Source organism: Phocoena phocoena, chromosome 2, assembly GCF_963924675.1.
Source record: "Phocoena phocoena chromosome 2, mPhoPho1.1, whole genome shotgun sequence".
In the NCBI taxonomy this organism is placed as follows: domain Eukaryota; kingdom Metazoa; phylum Chordata; class Mammalia; order Artiodactyla; family Phocoenidae; genus Phocoena; species Phocoena phocoena.
In genome coordinates this window covers 45,740,853-45,755,075 of record NC_089220.1, presented here as the reverse complement: position 1 = coordinate 45,755,075, position 14,223 = coordinate 45,740,853, and the positions used below count along the sequence as shown (strand labels likewise).

The 14,223-nt window shown below is 47.8% G+C and overlaps 1 protein-coding gene across 3 annotated transcripts in view; it reads left to right on the top strand.

Moving 5' to 3' along the window:
• SAMD4A (sterile alpha motif domain containing 4A) overlaps nucleotides 1-14,223 on the top strand; it is a 229,014-nt gene that overhangs the window by 190,066 nt on the left and 24,725 nt on the right. For 2 of the 3 annotated variants that reach the window (XM_065871208.1, XM_065871207.1), the window contains 3 exons: nucleotides 559-668; nucleotides 3,751-3,837; nucleotides 11,830-12,163. In XM_065871208.1, coding sequence (XP_065727280.1) covers nucleotides 559-668; nucleotides 3,751-3,837; nucleotides 11,830-12,163 — 531 coding nt within the window. Of the gene's footprint in view, nucleotides 1-558; nucleotides 669-3,750; nucleotides 3,838-6,337; nucleotides 6,395-11,829; nucleotides 12,164-14,223 lie in introns of those variants that run through there. The other variant, XM_065871210.1, reaches the window with a different exon arrangement.

Genomic DNA, 14,223 nt, shown 5'->3' with positions numbered 1-14,223 from the left:
GGATTTTTTCCTATCACTGTGGAAGTGGCAGAAACAGCATATGGGGATCTGCACTAAACCTAGAAACAAATTATCTTGAGGATGAAGACTCATCATATGTAGTTGACGTTCTAAGTCATTTCTTTCGAAATCAAAAATGAAGTCGTCTGGCTAAAGCAGTGAATCCCTGACATTTTGGGGGCCATGAATCCCTTTGAGAATCTTATAGAAGCTGCGGATGACCCTCTGCCCAGAAAAGCACCCATATATTCACAGACTGGGATGTAATTTTAGAGAATTGCTGTATGCTCTGAAGCCCACGGACCCCAAGTTAGCCACCCCCTGGTGTAAAGAGTAAGGGAGCCCAACAGTGGGAATATCAGAACTAGATCAAGGCTTCAAAATCTGTAATTTGCTGACAAAATTAAACAAGTAGTAACATAAAGGTTTTTTTTTTTCTTTCGTTTTTTTCCCTCTGACCACCACCTTCTTTTCCTTTCTCTCTTCCCACATCTCTTGTCATCTCTTCTCTTTCCCTCTGAATTTCTCTCCCCGTCTCCTGTGCATCTCGCACCACAGATGTTCCAGCCTGGTTAAAAAGCCTCCGCCTGCACAAGTATGCTGCGCTCTTCTCCCAGATGACCTACGAGGAGATGATGGCCCTCACTGAGTGCCAGCTGGAGGCTCAGGTATGTGCTTGGCTGGCTATCCCCGAGAAGGTACCCCGGGTGGAATCGGACGTTCAAGTCCAAGGCAGACCTTGTTTGAACCCGTACCTGTACCCACCTGGTAGCTTGCCTTGTTCTAGGAACTGCCAGGTGCTGGCCAGCATGCCATGGTGAGTAGGGCTGGGTTCTTGCCTTCAGGGTCCAGTAGGAGATGGGAAGACGAACAGGTAACCACAGAGTAAATGAGGGTGAGAAGGAGTGTTATGAAAAAGAAATAACCTGGGTGCACACTTCTGGGCTGCTGGGGGAAATCAGAAGAAGTAACATTGACCAAGACCTCAAAGAGTCTGTGTCGCCGCTTTTGTTTTCCTGGGCCCCTCCCTCTGTCTGCCCAGCCAGGGCTGGTTTGGAGGATGACAGATTGGTTGTGTATTGTCCAGTCCAGTTATAAATCACCTGACTTCTAGTAGTTAGGAAGTAGAAGCATCAGCTCCTGTCTCAGACCTTCCCCAACACTTGTCCAAAAACACATTCAGACTGATCTTAGTTGGAATGGAGAAAGTTGTACAAAATATTTTCTTCTAACCACCCTAAATAACATAGGACGGCCATCGAGCATGGGATTACCCCAGGTCTCAGATGTCAGTTCCCTCCGTGTGCCATAAAAGGACAAAGTTCCTCCTTCCCTCTGTGGATACCGATGCCCAGGCCAGTCAGCAGAGCCCCTGAAACTAAGCATGTTTCCTACCATGCTGTGCTCGGGCAAATAGATCTGACCAATGTCTTTGTTTCCCTTGTTTAAAATGCTATTTGCATGTTTCAAATTGACCTCAGTTTCCTTTGAGCGGTGATTTGAGAGAATTAATGGTCTGAATGGGCTAATAGTATTTCCCCTGCAGGAAGAGGAGATTATACCATTTGGGGCATGGCTGGTCTGGACGCGGACCTCCCAGCAGATCCTGGTTTCCCACTGCGTATTCAGTATCCACAGTTAACCTCTGCAGGCCTGGCTGAATACCAGTATTGAGTTGTAAGACAAAGCCCAGAGTCACTGCACATTCTCAGAGAATGAAAGGCCCTAATTTCAACTTCCTAACACTTCTCCCACTGCTTTTTTATCTCGATCACTCCTTGAGATCCCCAGGACTGATGAGAACTTCTTCTAAGAGCATTCTTGTGTTTGGGTCAGAGTTGAGAAAAAAATCTCGGTCATCAGTTGTTCGACTTGAGAAAAAACAAGAAATAATTGACACAGAGGGCAAAGCCAGAGGCCAGCACAGACTTTTCAGAGTAAAAATTCACTTGAACCCAAAGTCAAGGCTAAACAGAAATATGCCCCCAGTGCTTTATCTTAAAGAGTGGGTTTAGACATGATTTGAGTCTTAATTTTCCTCAGTAAAGGCAATACCTCTGGTGTTCCCATCTTTAAGAGAAATTTGATGAATATTTGCAAGAGTCATCAGAAGTTTATATCAGCTGATTTGAGAAAGAACCTTCTATTTGGAAATTTGCAGTCTCTCTAGTCAACAAATGTTTAACTGAATCCTTGGGCTCACCACTGATGCACAGTTAAGCAGATAAAATCCATAATCCTAACTGTGAATCCTAATCCACTATCTGAAGTGATGACTGAAATATAGGTTTAAGTTCTCTATTCTAGTTTTCCTTATGGAGAACCAAGAGGGGCTGCAAACTGACAAAAACCAGCCTGTGTTGTCTGACACCAGGTGAGAACTGCACTGGATTTCATGTCTCCTCGAGATGGGTAAAGATAGGAGAGCTTTGAGAAAGCAATGCGTATCTCTGTATGGGGTTGGAACCTTCAGGAAAACTGGAAGGGACCGAAATGATAAAACCTGGACACAAGGAGTGAGTGTATGACCTAAAAGTCATCTTTTAAGACTATGAAGAAATTTCATGCTGGATGGGATAATTGGCTATTTCTCGTTCTCCTAAAGGCCACAGCCAAAAGACACAGGCAAATATGTAGCCAGACGGAGTTAAAGTATTTAGTCAGAAGAGGTCGATGACAATGGATATTGAGGAGTTACAATATTTAGTAGAAGAGGTCGATGACAATGGATATTGAGGAGTTACAATATTTAGTAGAAGAGGTCGATGACAATGGATATTGAGGAGTTACAATATTTAGTAGAAGAGGTCGATGACAATGGATATTGAGGAGTTACAATATTTAGTCAGAAGAGGTCGATGACAATGGATATTGAGGAGTTACAATATTTAGTCAGAAGAGGTCGATGACAATGGATATTGAGGAGTTACAATATTTAGTAGAAGAGGTCGATGACAATGGATATTGAGGAGTTACAATATTTAGTAGAAGAGGTCGATGACAATGGATATTGAGGAGTTACAATATTTAGTAGAAGAGGTCGATGACAATGGATATTGAGGAGTTACAATATTTAGTAGAAGAGGTCGATGACAATGGATATTGAGGAGTTACAATATTTAGTAGAAGAGGTCGATGACAATGGATATTGAGGAGTTACAATATTTAGTCAGAAGAGGTCGATGACAATGGATATTGAGGAGTTACAATATTTAGTAGAAGAGGTTGATGACAATGGATATTGAGGAGTTACAATATTTAGTAGAAGAGGTCGATGACAATGGATATTGAGGAGTTACAATATTTAGTAGAAGAGGTCGATGACAATGGATATTGAGGAGTTACAATATTTAGTAGAAGAGGTTGATGACAATGGATATTGAGGAGTTACAATATTTAGTCAGAAGAGGTCGATGACAATGGATATTGAGGAGTTACAATATTTAGTAGAAGAGGTTGATGACAATGGATATTGAGGAGTTACAATATTTAGTAGAAGAGGTCGATGACAATGGATATTGAGGAGTTACAATATTTAGTAGAAGAGGTCGATGACAATGGATATTGAGGAGTTACAATATTTAGTAGAAGAGGTTGACGGCAGGATGTTGAAGAGGGAGACAAATGAACATTTACTAGTCTGCACACACGTGGGGACCAAGAAGACAGCAAAGTTCTAAATAGTTTCCAAGAATCTCTAAGCTGATGCTTAAAACTATGTTTTTAAATATAACTTTTACTTCATTACAGAATGTTACCAAAGGTGCAAGACACAAAATTGTCATCAGTATTCAGAAGCTCAAAGAGAGACAAAACCTCCTGAAGTCTTTGGAAAGGGTAAGTTATTACCGGGTGATGGGCCACTTCCACCTTCATCGTGGGAAAATGGGCCAAGGGAGATTCCCAGTTGAAAGTGTCATTGGCAGATCTTGTAGAGAGTATCATGCTGTTTCCTTACCCAAGTCAGAAAGCCATGAAATGATTTTGAAGTGAAGTTTCCTGGTTATACATGCTTCTATGTAATTTAGCCGCTGAAATGGACTTATTCCCCGCATCCAGGCATCCCACAACTGGCCATCCCAGAGCTCTGTGGAAATGTTTTATATATATTCCCTTCTGCCTTTTATACATTTGTAGAGATGTAGGAGTGTTCAGCCCACAATCAGAGGCTGCAATCTTGACACATGAGTGTAGCGAACATACAGATGTGCTTCATTCCTGCCGTCCACCCAGGGAAGGATCTTATTTTGAGAAAAGCTGCCCCCAGAGTGGCAAACACCAAGTAAACCCCAGGCTCCAACAGAGAGGATCAAAATCGTTTGACAGGCAGGCATGGTAGGCTCTCCAGAGAAAAATTTCAGACATTAACTTACCAGAATGGGTCCCTGTGACTCTGATAGGAACCATCTCAAAAGTGCACAGTGCTGAAAAAGAGTTTATTCCATTGTTGAAAGCAGTTTATTCGCTGCTACCATCCCTTTCTGTGTGCTGCCTAAGCCTGTTCTCTTCCTATCATTGTATCTGGATGTCACCACAGTAAGGATGTCATTTTTAGGGCTTGGTGACTTTATGAGTTCATCTAAGGTCCAAAAGAGAGCAGGCCCTGTGAGTCAGTGCTGCCTCAGCCACAGTGTGGAGATCCTTGTATATTGCTGTCGGGAGGCAGCAACTGGGAGGCAGCTGGGAGTGGTGGGTGGGAAGGTACTGATATTTGCTGCCTTCAGAGCTTGGGTTGTAATCTCTTCCAGTAATCCCAGGGTGCCTTTGGAAGGGAGCAAAGTATTGAGGTAGGTGAGGCTAAAGCAAGTTTTGTAAGCACATAAACATTTTAATGTCATGGGAATTTTTTATTACCTTATTCACAAAGATGTGTGACAACATATAAAATTATGCTTAATGCGTATCTTATAAAATATAAAGTAATATGTAGTTACAGAATATACATCTTTATAAGGAAGGTGGGTTTTTAAACCTCTGGATGGATAGATAGAGGCTACTCATAGGCACCTCCTTGATGAAAGGCCTGTTCTTAGTTAAAGTGAATCACCAAATGACAAGTAACCTATCCAAGTGAACTTGAAGTTGTTTTTGTTGTTCTTAAATTTATATCAACTCCTTTACCAGGCAGTTCGCCTAACAGAGTGATTACTGCCGTTTTTATATAACTGTTCTTTTTGGGGGAACATTCAACAGGCCAGTTTTCTCCTTATCTGTTAAAAAGCACAGAAAACATTTTACATAAGGATTAGATTGCTAAGCATTATGGTAAAAGAGCGATGTTTTCCGCACTATTTCTGGAGCATCCTTCAAGAGCTCATTCATATCCTCTTGGCACTGAGGATATGCACCCACCTGGGGGACAGAGAGATGGAGTTGCTGTTGGCTCCACTCCATGCAACGCTGGACCAAATCAGCACGTGGAAACACAAGGGCAGCAAGGTGGCTTGGGCCGCCCTCACGTGCCACTGACTTTCTATCTAGCCTGTCATAAGTCGGTGACACTTTCTGTGTCCTATATTTCACACCTAGAATAATGTTGACTCCACAAAAAGACCTTCTCCCTGGGTCACTGGACTGGGAATGTTAAAAAGATGACAGGGCTTCCCTGGTGGCACAGTGGTTGAGCGTCCGCCTGCCGATGCAGGGGACACGGGTTCGTGCCCCAGTCCGAGAAGATCCCACATGCCGCGGAATGGCTGGGCCCGTGAGCCATGGCCGCTGAGGCTGCGCGTCCGGAGCCTGTGCTCCGCAGTGGGAGAGGCCACAACAGTGAGAGGCCCGCATACCGCAAAAAAAAAAAAAAAAAAAAAAAAAAATACAGAGTCTGAAAGCAGCTACTGGCCAAGCAGAAAGCATGATGAGTTTACTCGGTGTGACTTCTTTGAGGACGGAAGCTGTGGACAACCACGTTGGGCTTGCTTGAGAACACCCGAGTCCAGACACCTGCGAGCTTGTCCCTTCGGGAGCTGATGGCCTGGGGGTGGGAGTGCAGCTCTCCTCAGCATCCACTGAGGACTCAGCCCCTGGCTCTGTTCCCTCTTCTCTGGGAGCCGCGCCTGTCCCGCTCTGCCAGGGAGAGGGTTGTCGGTAACCCGTTCCCACATAGGCCACCAGCGACAGGCTCCAATCAGCCATTTCTCTGACATTCCCAGACATCATCAGCTGATTATGCTGTTGGAAACGCTGTCATCATGCCCTTGCCTCCTATGGCATTCTTACGTCACATAGAACCCAGAGATTTCTAAGGAGATGGCCGGGACCCCGCCCGTGGCTGAGTTCATAACCAGCAGCCGCTGCAGATAAGCTCTAGGTCCAGAGCGCTTCCACTCAGTTACTGAACACTTACTAAGCAGCTGCCTTGGACTAGATTTCCCCTGTCCACTGGAGGCTCACCGTGAGGAACTGGTGGTTCCCACCCTCGGGGAGCTCGGGACACGAGGTACCACAGATAGATGTGTAGTGGTGCTCTCAGAATCCAGCGTGATCCGCGTCATCGCTGAGGCTGGTGGGGACGTCTTCCTGGGATGAAACAGGCCACTCCACTGCGATGAGGATGGAAAGCAGAGGGGAGCCAGTGCTGGCGGGAGGACTCGCTGGGAGCCCGTGGCCAGTGGTGGGCCCCTGAGCCAGGGCGGGGGCCGTGACGGTGGAGAAGGATGAGAGAGTCAGTTAGCGGGAGTCCGGGCATTGGCAGGAGGTGTGGGCTTGGGTGTCATGCGATTTGGGAACTGAAAATAGAGGAGGAGCTATAGCGTGGGAGAAATGGAGTTGAGTCTGGCGGATGCAGTCTGAGGTGCCTGTGGGACACCCAGGCAGAAACAGCAAGTCAGTGTCCAGGAGAACAAGTCTAGAGTCCACAAGGCTTTGAAAGGCTCAGCTGTGGGTCGTTTGTGTGTGAGTGGTGGTTGGTACCCCCAGAAGTGTGTGGCGAGTGATGAGAGCCGAGAAGAGACCCTGGGTGGGGGGCAGCAGAGGACATGGAGGGACCAAACAGCGACAGACCCCTGAGGGTCAGAGAGCGAAGGAGGGACCATGGAGGGGTCACATCCCATGAGGACTGTCACTGCCCCCTGGAAGTGGCCACCAGCAGCTCACTGGTAGCCATGATGAGTAGGGTTTCAGAGAGATGGGAGGGGAAGCAGAAACCCAAGAACCGGCGAGCATGAAAGGATATCGAAGCTGGGGGGTCAGGCAGTGTAGATTTCTCAAGGTATTTGGTAGAAAAGGAAAAGGGAAGATTAGAATGGTCACTAGGGCAGATTTTCCAGCATTTATCTTTAATAATGAAAATGTTTTCCATGTGCTTTTATTTACTGTCCTATTTCAACTGACTCCCAAATGATGAAGCTGAACCATTCTCTGAGCCTGGGAACCTGGCCACACACACACTCACACACACTCACACACACACACACACACTCGCATACACGCTCACACACTCGCTCGCACACACACACTCACACACACACACACACTCACTCACACACATACACTTGTGTTGCCACTGCTCCCTGTCCTGGCAGTATCCTCACGCTGCATGGGTCCCGGTAACCGTAAGCATCTTAGGGCAAAGCTTCTCTCATATTTGTTTGTACACCCCCAGTGTCTGACAGTGCCTGGCCCGTAGGGAGAATACAGTTCAGTAGATGCAGGAGTGCTATCTGTTGGGTGAGGAATCCAGTTCTTCTCACACAGAGAGAAGGATAGAGCCATGGGAAGTTACGTAAGTGCCAGGGCCGCCACTGGCAGCGGAAGCTCTCGCTTCCAGATGATGTGCCCCTTGTGGCTGTTACATGCCCCTAGAGAGGCTCTGAACCTGTCTTCCTCCAAGACCTAAGAAAGCCAGGCCAGGAAGGCTGGGATAGTCAGATCGTAGCCTCCTTCCCACTTGTCGGCCCTGAGCTGTGCCTACCTGAGTGGACTGCTGTGCAGGAAGGACCAGCCTTCCCACTTCCGTTCTCACGTGAGCTCCTTGGCTCTGCACGGGAGTTAACGGGCAGCTTTGCTTCTTTTTGTGTTCATAACACAGGATTATATTTATGGTATGAAGGATCAGTAGAGACTTGGGCTGATTCCCTGTTTTTGTCAACATGGAGAATTCATTCCCACAGCCAGTCGAGGGTACAGGATTGAGCTAGCTTCCTTCTCAACTTGGGCCCTCAGTGCTAAGTTCCGGACTTCACTCTGAAGAGTCAGGAATGTAACCGGATGGTCATAGTGCCACCCCACGGAGGCTGGCATAAGCAGGAGTATTGCCAGCTGGTCAGGTGTTGTCTTTGAGACAGTGGCTTTGAAGTCAAAACAGAAGTCAAACAAAGCATGATTCCTGATTGTGGTATTTTCAGAAAGTGTCCAACATTATTCATTATGTTTATGGTTTCCTTGTTGGTGTAGTTGTCCCCAGTAGAATAAGATCTGAACTTGGGACAAGTATATGCTCCCTGTTTGAAGGAGTTCAGCTCTTAGCATAACCCAGATCTCCTTCCCCATCACTGAGTGACTACAGAAACCTTCATGCCACGTGACGAGAGCAGACAAGGTTTCAGTGGCAGTCGACAGAGTATCACAAGTGTGCCTTAGCTCCCCTCAGTGGTAGCTGCCACGCGGGATGGCACAGCAGGGGTACATGTGGTCACCCAGAGGGGCCTGCCAGCTCCGCCTGCCCAGCCCCCTTTCATGGGGAAGCCTCATCCCTTCTCTCTCCTCTCCCTTCCCCTCCTCAGTCAGGGCTGACCTTCCACACCCAGGTGCTGGCTGGGCGGTTGGCAGAAACTGGAGGACCTCGAGGCAGGGGTTGCCCATTTGGCGCACAGTTTGGTCAGAAAAGGTGGCAGGGGCTCTTCTGGCATAGGTCAGCTAGCTTGCCTCCCTGTGTCACGCCCTGATAGATCACCAGGTCCAAAGTCAAGGAACCAGTCACGTGACAGCATCAGACTCTGGGAAAGGGCTGGTCCAGCCTGGGCAGTGGGAAAACTGGGAATGACCAGGAGCGTCCTGACTCACGCATCAGGCTGGCAGACACAGGCTGCAGGCTGGTCTCACCACACACGGCCCTCTCCACCAGGTTTAGAAGGAAGAGGGTAGACTCTCTGAAGCCTGCCTCTTTAAAAGGAAAATGGGATTCTCTCCCCTGAAATAGGCGGGATAGTGGCCCTGGCCAGGTTTGAGACAGTTCTGGTGGCTACTTAACATTTCACTTCCCTCCGAATCCCTGGGTGCCGACTAGGCTCAGGCACAGTTCAGGCTCTGCTTCCAACCCGCGAACAAAGCAGGTTCCCGCCAGCGACGGGGCGGGCTGTCAGTGTTTTGCTGCCCAGCACTGAAACATGCCTGTCCAAGGCTACGTCCTCAGATTTCCTCTTTCTAACTGATTGATGGGCGGTCCGGGTGTAGAAATGATCACGTTCCATGAGCTTGTGTTCCTTGACATCATCAAGCAATTTTTCTTGGTAAGAGAGGATCCCAGGAATGGGTTGGTACTCATACTTCAGGCTTTTAAAATTATGTCCTTGCTATTCTGGGCTCTCAGAAGATTAAATACTTCATTAGTAATCAGGGCCCTGGTAGTCACGGTCCTTCCTGGGTCCCGGGCAGAGGTCTCCTGCCTAAGCATTGGGCAGCACTGTGGCAGGGCAGGTCCACCCACCACACCACGGAAGACCCCCCAACCCCTGACCTCCAGCCCCAAGCATCTGAGCCTGTTCTGTGCCTCTGCGAGCATCGGGCAAACAGATAGATGTCTACCAGAATCAACTTTCACTCCTTTTTCTAATAAATAATGCCCAGGATATAAAACTCTATGTATAGGAGGATCTAGTTTTATTATATAAAGTCACGTATGTATTACAGACGATTATATACATTACAGGCATACCTCGCTTTATTGCACTTCGCACATACTGCCTTTTTCTTTTTTCTTTTTAACAAATTGAAGGTTTGTGGCAGCTCTGAGTTGAACAAGGCTTTTGGAGACATTTTCCCAACAGCATTTGCTTATTACTTCATGTCTCTATGTCACATTTTGGTAATTCTCACAATATTTCAAACTTTTTCATTATTATTATATTTGTTATGGTGATCTGTGATCTTTGATGTTACTATTGCAAAAAAATTATGACTCATTAAAGGCTCCAGTCATGACTAGCATTATTTAGCAATGAAGTTTTTTTTTTTTTTTAAAAGACTTCTATTTTATTTATTTATCTTTTGGCTGCGTTGGGTCTTCGTTGCTGCACGCGGGCTTTCTCTAGTCGCGGTGAGCGGGGGCTACTGTTCGTTGTGGTGCGCGGGCTTCTTATTGCGGTGGCTTCTCTTGCTGCGGAGCACGGGCTCTAGGCGCGCGGGCTCAGTAGTTGTGGCTCGTGGGCTCTAGAGTGCAGGCTCAGTAGTTGTGGCACACGGGCTTAGTTGCTCCACGGCATGTGGGATCTTCCCGGACCAGGGCTCGAACCCGTGTCCCCTGCATTAGCAGGCAGATTCCTAACCACTGTACCACCAGGGACGCCCCAATAAGTATTTTTTAATTAAGGTATGTACATTGTCTTTTTTAGACATAATGCTATCGAATATTTAATAGACTATAGTGTAGTGTAAACATAACTTTTATATACACCAGAAAACAAAAAACATTTGTGTGACTTGCTTTATTGAGATAACTGGTTTATTGAGGTGGTTGGGAACCAAACCCGGAATATGTCCAAGGTCTGCCTGTATAGTATATACAGTTCTCATCTCATGTAGAAGAAATTCTTGCATCCCTGCCCCAGACTGCTGACTCCTACACTCAGGCCCCCATGGCTCCTTGGACCTCATTTTCCACCCCCTCCCCTCCCCCACCCTGTTCTACCCCAGCCCTCCTTGCTGTTCCTCACACACTCCAGGCTCCCACCTCAGTGCCTGTGCCCTCTGCCTGGAGCACTCCCGGGAACCTGCAGCTCAGGTTCAACTGGGTTCCTGCTCCAATGTCACCCCGTCGCGGAGCCTCCCCTCCCAGCAGCCCTGCCCCTGTGCCTTAGTCTCTAGCATGACGAATGTTCATCTCATGGCAGGATGTAAACTCCCTGAGGGAATCCTACTGGCTTTCTCGCCATATCCCCATGCCTAGCCCAGTGCACAGCAGGTCAGAACACCCAAAACATACTTAGAGATTTAACAAAGAAGCACATAACACTGAAACCTGCAGCTTTACAAATATTAACATCATCACAACCACCTGATGAGGCAGGTCCTACTGTTACCTTCATTTTATCCACAGGGAAACTGAGGTACAGAGAGGTTAAGTCATTTACCCAAGGTCACACAGCAGTGTCAGAATTCAAACCCAGGCATCTGTCCTAGAGTCTGTGCTTTTAACCACTGCCTGTGTTGCCTGTATCATGTGCCGAATGAAGGTGTGGATGAGCATATGTTCCTTCGTCTAAAACAAATCCCATGCAGGTCAGGACGCCGCCGTGTGACCCTGTATAACTTGTTGTACAGCTTCTAAAGTGTGTGAATGTAAACTAAACAAATGCATTTTAAAGAAAGGCATTAAGGAAGCCAGGGGAGGAAATGTACCAAAATCATCTTAGTGATCATCACTAGATAGTGGGATTTTAAAGTGATCATATTTTCCTTGCCATACCTGTATGTATTTTCCAAGTTTTCTGCCTGGGCTAACAATAGAATGATTCAGTTTTAAATGGTTGCCCTTCCAAAGAACATTCTAATGAAGGGGGTCAGCAGCCCTGAGCCCTGCATGGGAACAGCTCGGGGAAGAGGTGGGGTGGCATGGAGGAGGGTCACCCAGTTCCTGACCCTCATGGAGGTCTTCTCCCTCCGACCATCCAGGACATCATCGAGGGGGGCAACCTGCGCATCCCCCTCCAGGAGCTGCACCAAATGATCCTGACTCCCATCAAGGCCTACAGCTCCCCAAGCGCCACCCCCGAGGCTCGCCGCCGGGAGTCCCAGGCCTCACACCCTCCTTCGCTGATGGGCCCGGAGAGCCAGAGCCCCGACTGCAAGGAGAGCGCCACGGCCGTGGGAGCCACGGCCACTGCCTCGGCTGGGGCCAGTGGCGGGCTCCAACCGCACCAGCTGAGCAGCTGTGACGGGGAGCTGGCTGTCACCCCCCTGCCAGAGGGGGATCTCCCTGGGCAGTTCACACGTGTCATGGGGAAAGGTAGGACCCGATTCTCCCGCCTCCCCCTTTCCTCTTCTCGACACCACTGACCAGAGCTCCCAGTTCCCGAGAACCTTCCCCAGGGTGCTAGGCGAACTACCAGAGTACATGTCATTAGCCCATTTTACAGATGAGGAAAGTGTGGCCCAGAGAGGTTAAGGTATTTGGATCTGAACTTCAAGCTCTCTGATCCCCAAAGACGTCTTCCTTCACCCTGGCTCCCTTCTCTCCCACTTCCTCAGACCAGGGCCTCCTGGGCCCTGCTGGCGGAGCGCTCATTGGGCCTTTGGACGCTCAGGCGGAAGGCAGCGTTCCCACGGGCCACAGAAGGTACCACAGCCACACTGTGTGTGTCTGTAGGGCAGCATAGAATTCCCACGTGGTCCTTCGGGTAAGAGCGCCCCTTCTGCCTGCGACTGCCCTGTGCCCGGCCCTTGTGCACATATCCTTGACCCTGTCTGACACTAGAATAATTCGTGCTTGATGGGGTATTTCTCAAAAAATCTCGATTATTTAAAAAATGTAGTGAATACCAGTACCTTTCCTTTGGGAAGGGGAAACAAGTCTTTTCTCTTCCATTGTGCAATATTTCAGACCATTTAAAACTGGGTTCTAACGAAAAGGACAGCTGAATCTTACAGGCGCAGTGAGACACTCCCTATGGTACACGTCCTTAAAAAGACTGAAATCTGTAGAAATCTGGCTCAGAGGAGATGGTTTGTAGCATCCCTTGGAGCTGAAATGCTGGTAGCTTCCTGGTCAGGGTAGGTCCCACCACCTTCTCACTCTCCCCCACCCCCAAGTGGGCTCTTTGCTGTGTGGATTAGAGCAGATGGCCCCATGGGTGGAGGTACAGGTGGGCGTGGTTACCTGAGAGTGTGGTACATCACCCCCCTTCCCTGTGACAAGACCCATGTGGGCTCTGCCCTCAGGGGACTCACAGTCCTCTGACGTGGTGTCTTTTTAAATTTTAACTACTTTCAAATAAATTATAAAATTAATTCATGCTCTACATAAAAAAATCAAAGCTAAACAAAATAGTGAAAGGTGAAAAATACGCCCACCTCCACCCCAGGCCCTGCCATCTTACCGCTCTAAACGGTGCGGAATATCCCTTCAGAAACATTATAATCATATACAAGCTCATGAGCATCCTTTTTACACACACACGGGTCTTGCTTACATGTTTCTCTGCAGCTTGTTTCTTTTACATTATATGCTTTCAGTATTTCTAGCAATACAAAAGCACCACCCCATTCTTTTTTAAAGGCTGCATACTATTCCCCTGTGTGCATAAACCGTAATTTAACAGGGCCACAATTAATGGGCATTGAGATGGTTTCCATGTTTTGTTATTACCAACAGTGCTATACTGAAAATCTACGTGAAATGGTATAAATGGGATTCTATGACAGATTGGTTATGCAGGATTAGGGAGAGAAAGGAATCCTGACGCCCGGTTTCAAGCTTCATGGCGAGGCATTTTTACTTCTCACTGACGTCTTTGTCAAACCATCTCCACCTGGCCTTCTAAACATTCCCATCAAAACCAGAGCATCAGGACCTCTAGGATGAGAATAGAATGGGCTACACTAGCGTGGCCATGACCTGTCCAGGGGGGTTGTGTCCTCCACCTGCAGACTAGGTCTGCTCTGTCTCTGCGAGAACTTCCTTGAGTGTGTCGGTGAATGTGAGCCTGTGCATGTATAAATGTGGGTATCGCTTTGAGAAAATCACCCTCCTGTGATTGAGTAGCAGGCTCCCTGCTCATGTGCGTGCCCACACACCTCACATCCTAAAAGATGTGCCAGCCTCGCTCCTCCAAATGAGATGTGCGGCTCATTCATAAAATTATGGCTCTTGCTCTCTGATAAGGGCTGATGGTCTTTAATGCCTTTGAACTCCCTCTCAAAAGGAACCTCTTTCAAAGACAGGGCTCCTGACGCTGCTGCATTCTTCCTCTCCCAGAGTGGGCAGGGTTGCAGAAGGCTTAATATAGAATGGTATGCGTGGAATTAACCAAAGGGGCTTCTGGAGGCAAGGGCTCCTGTGGTAACCAA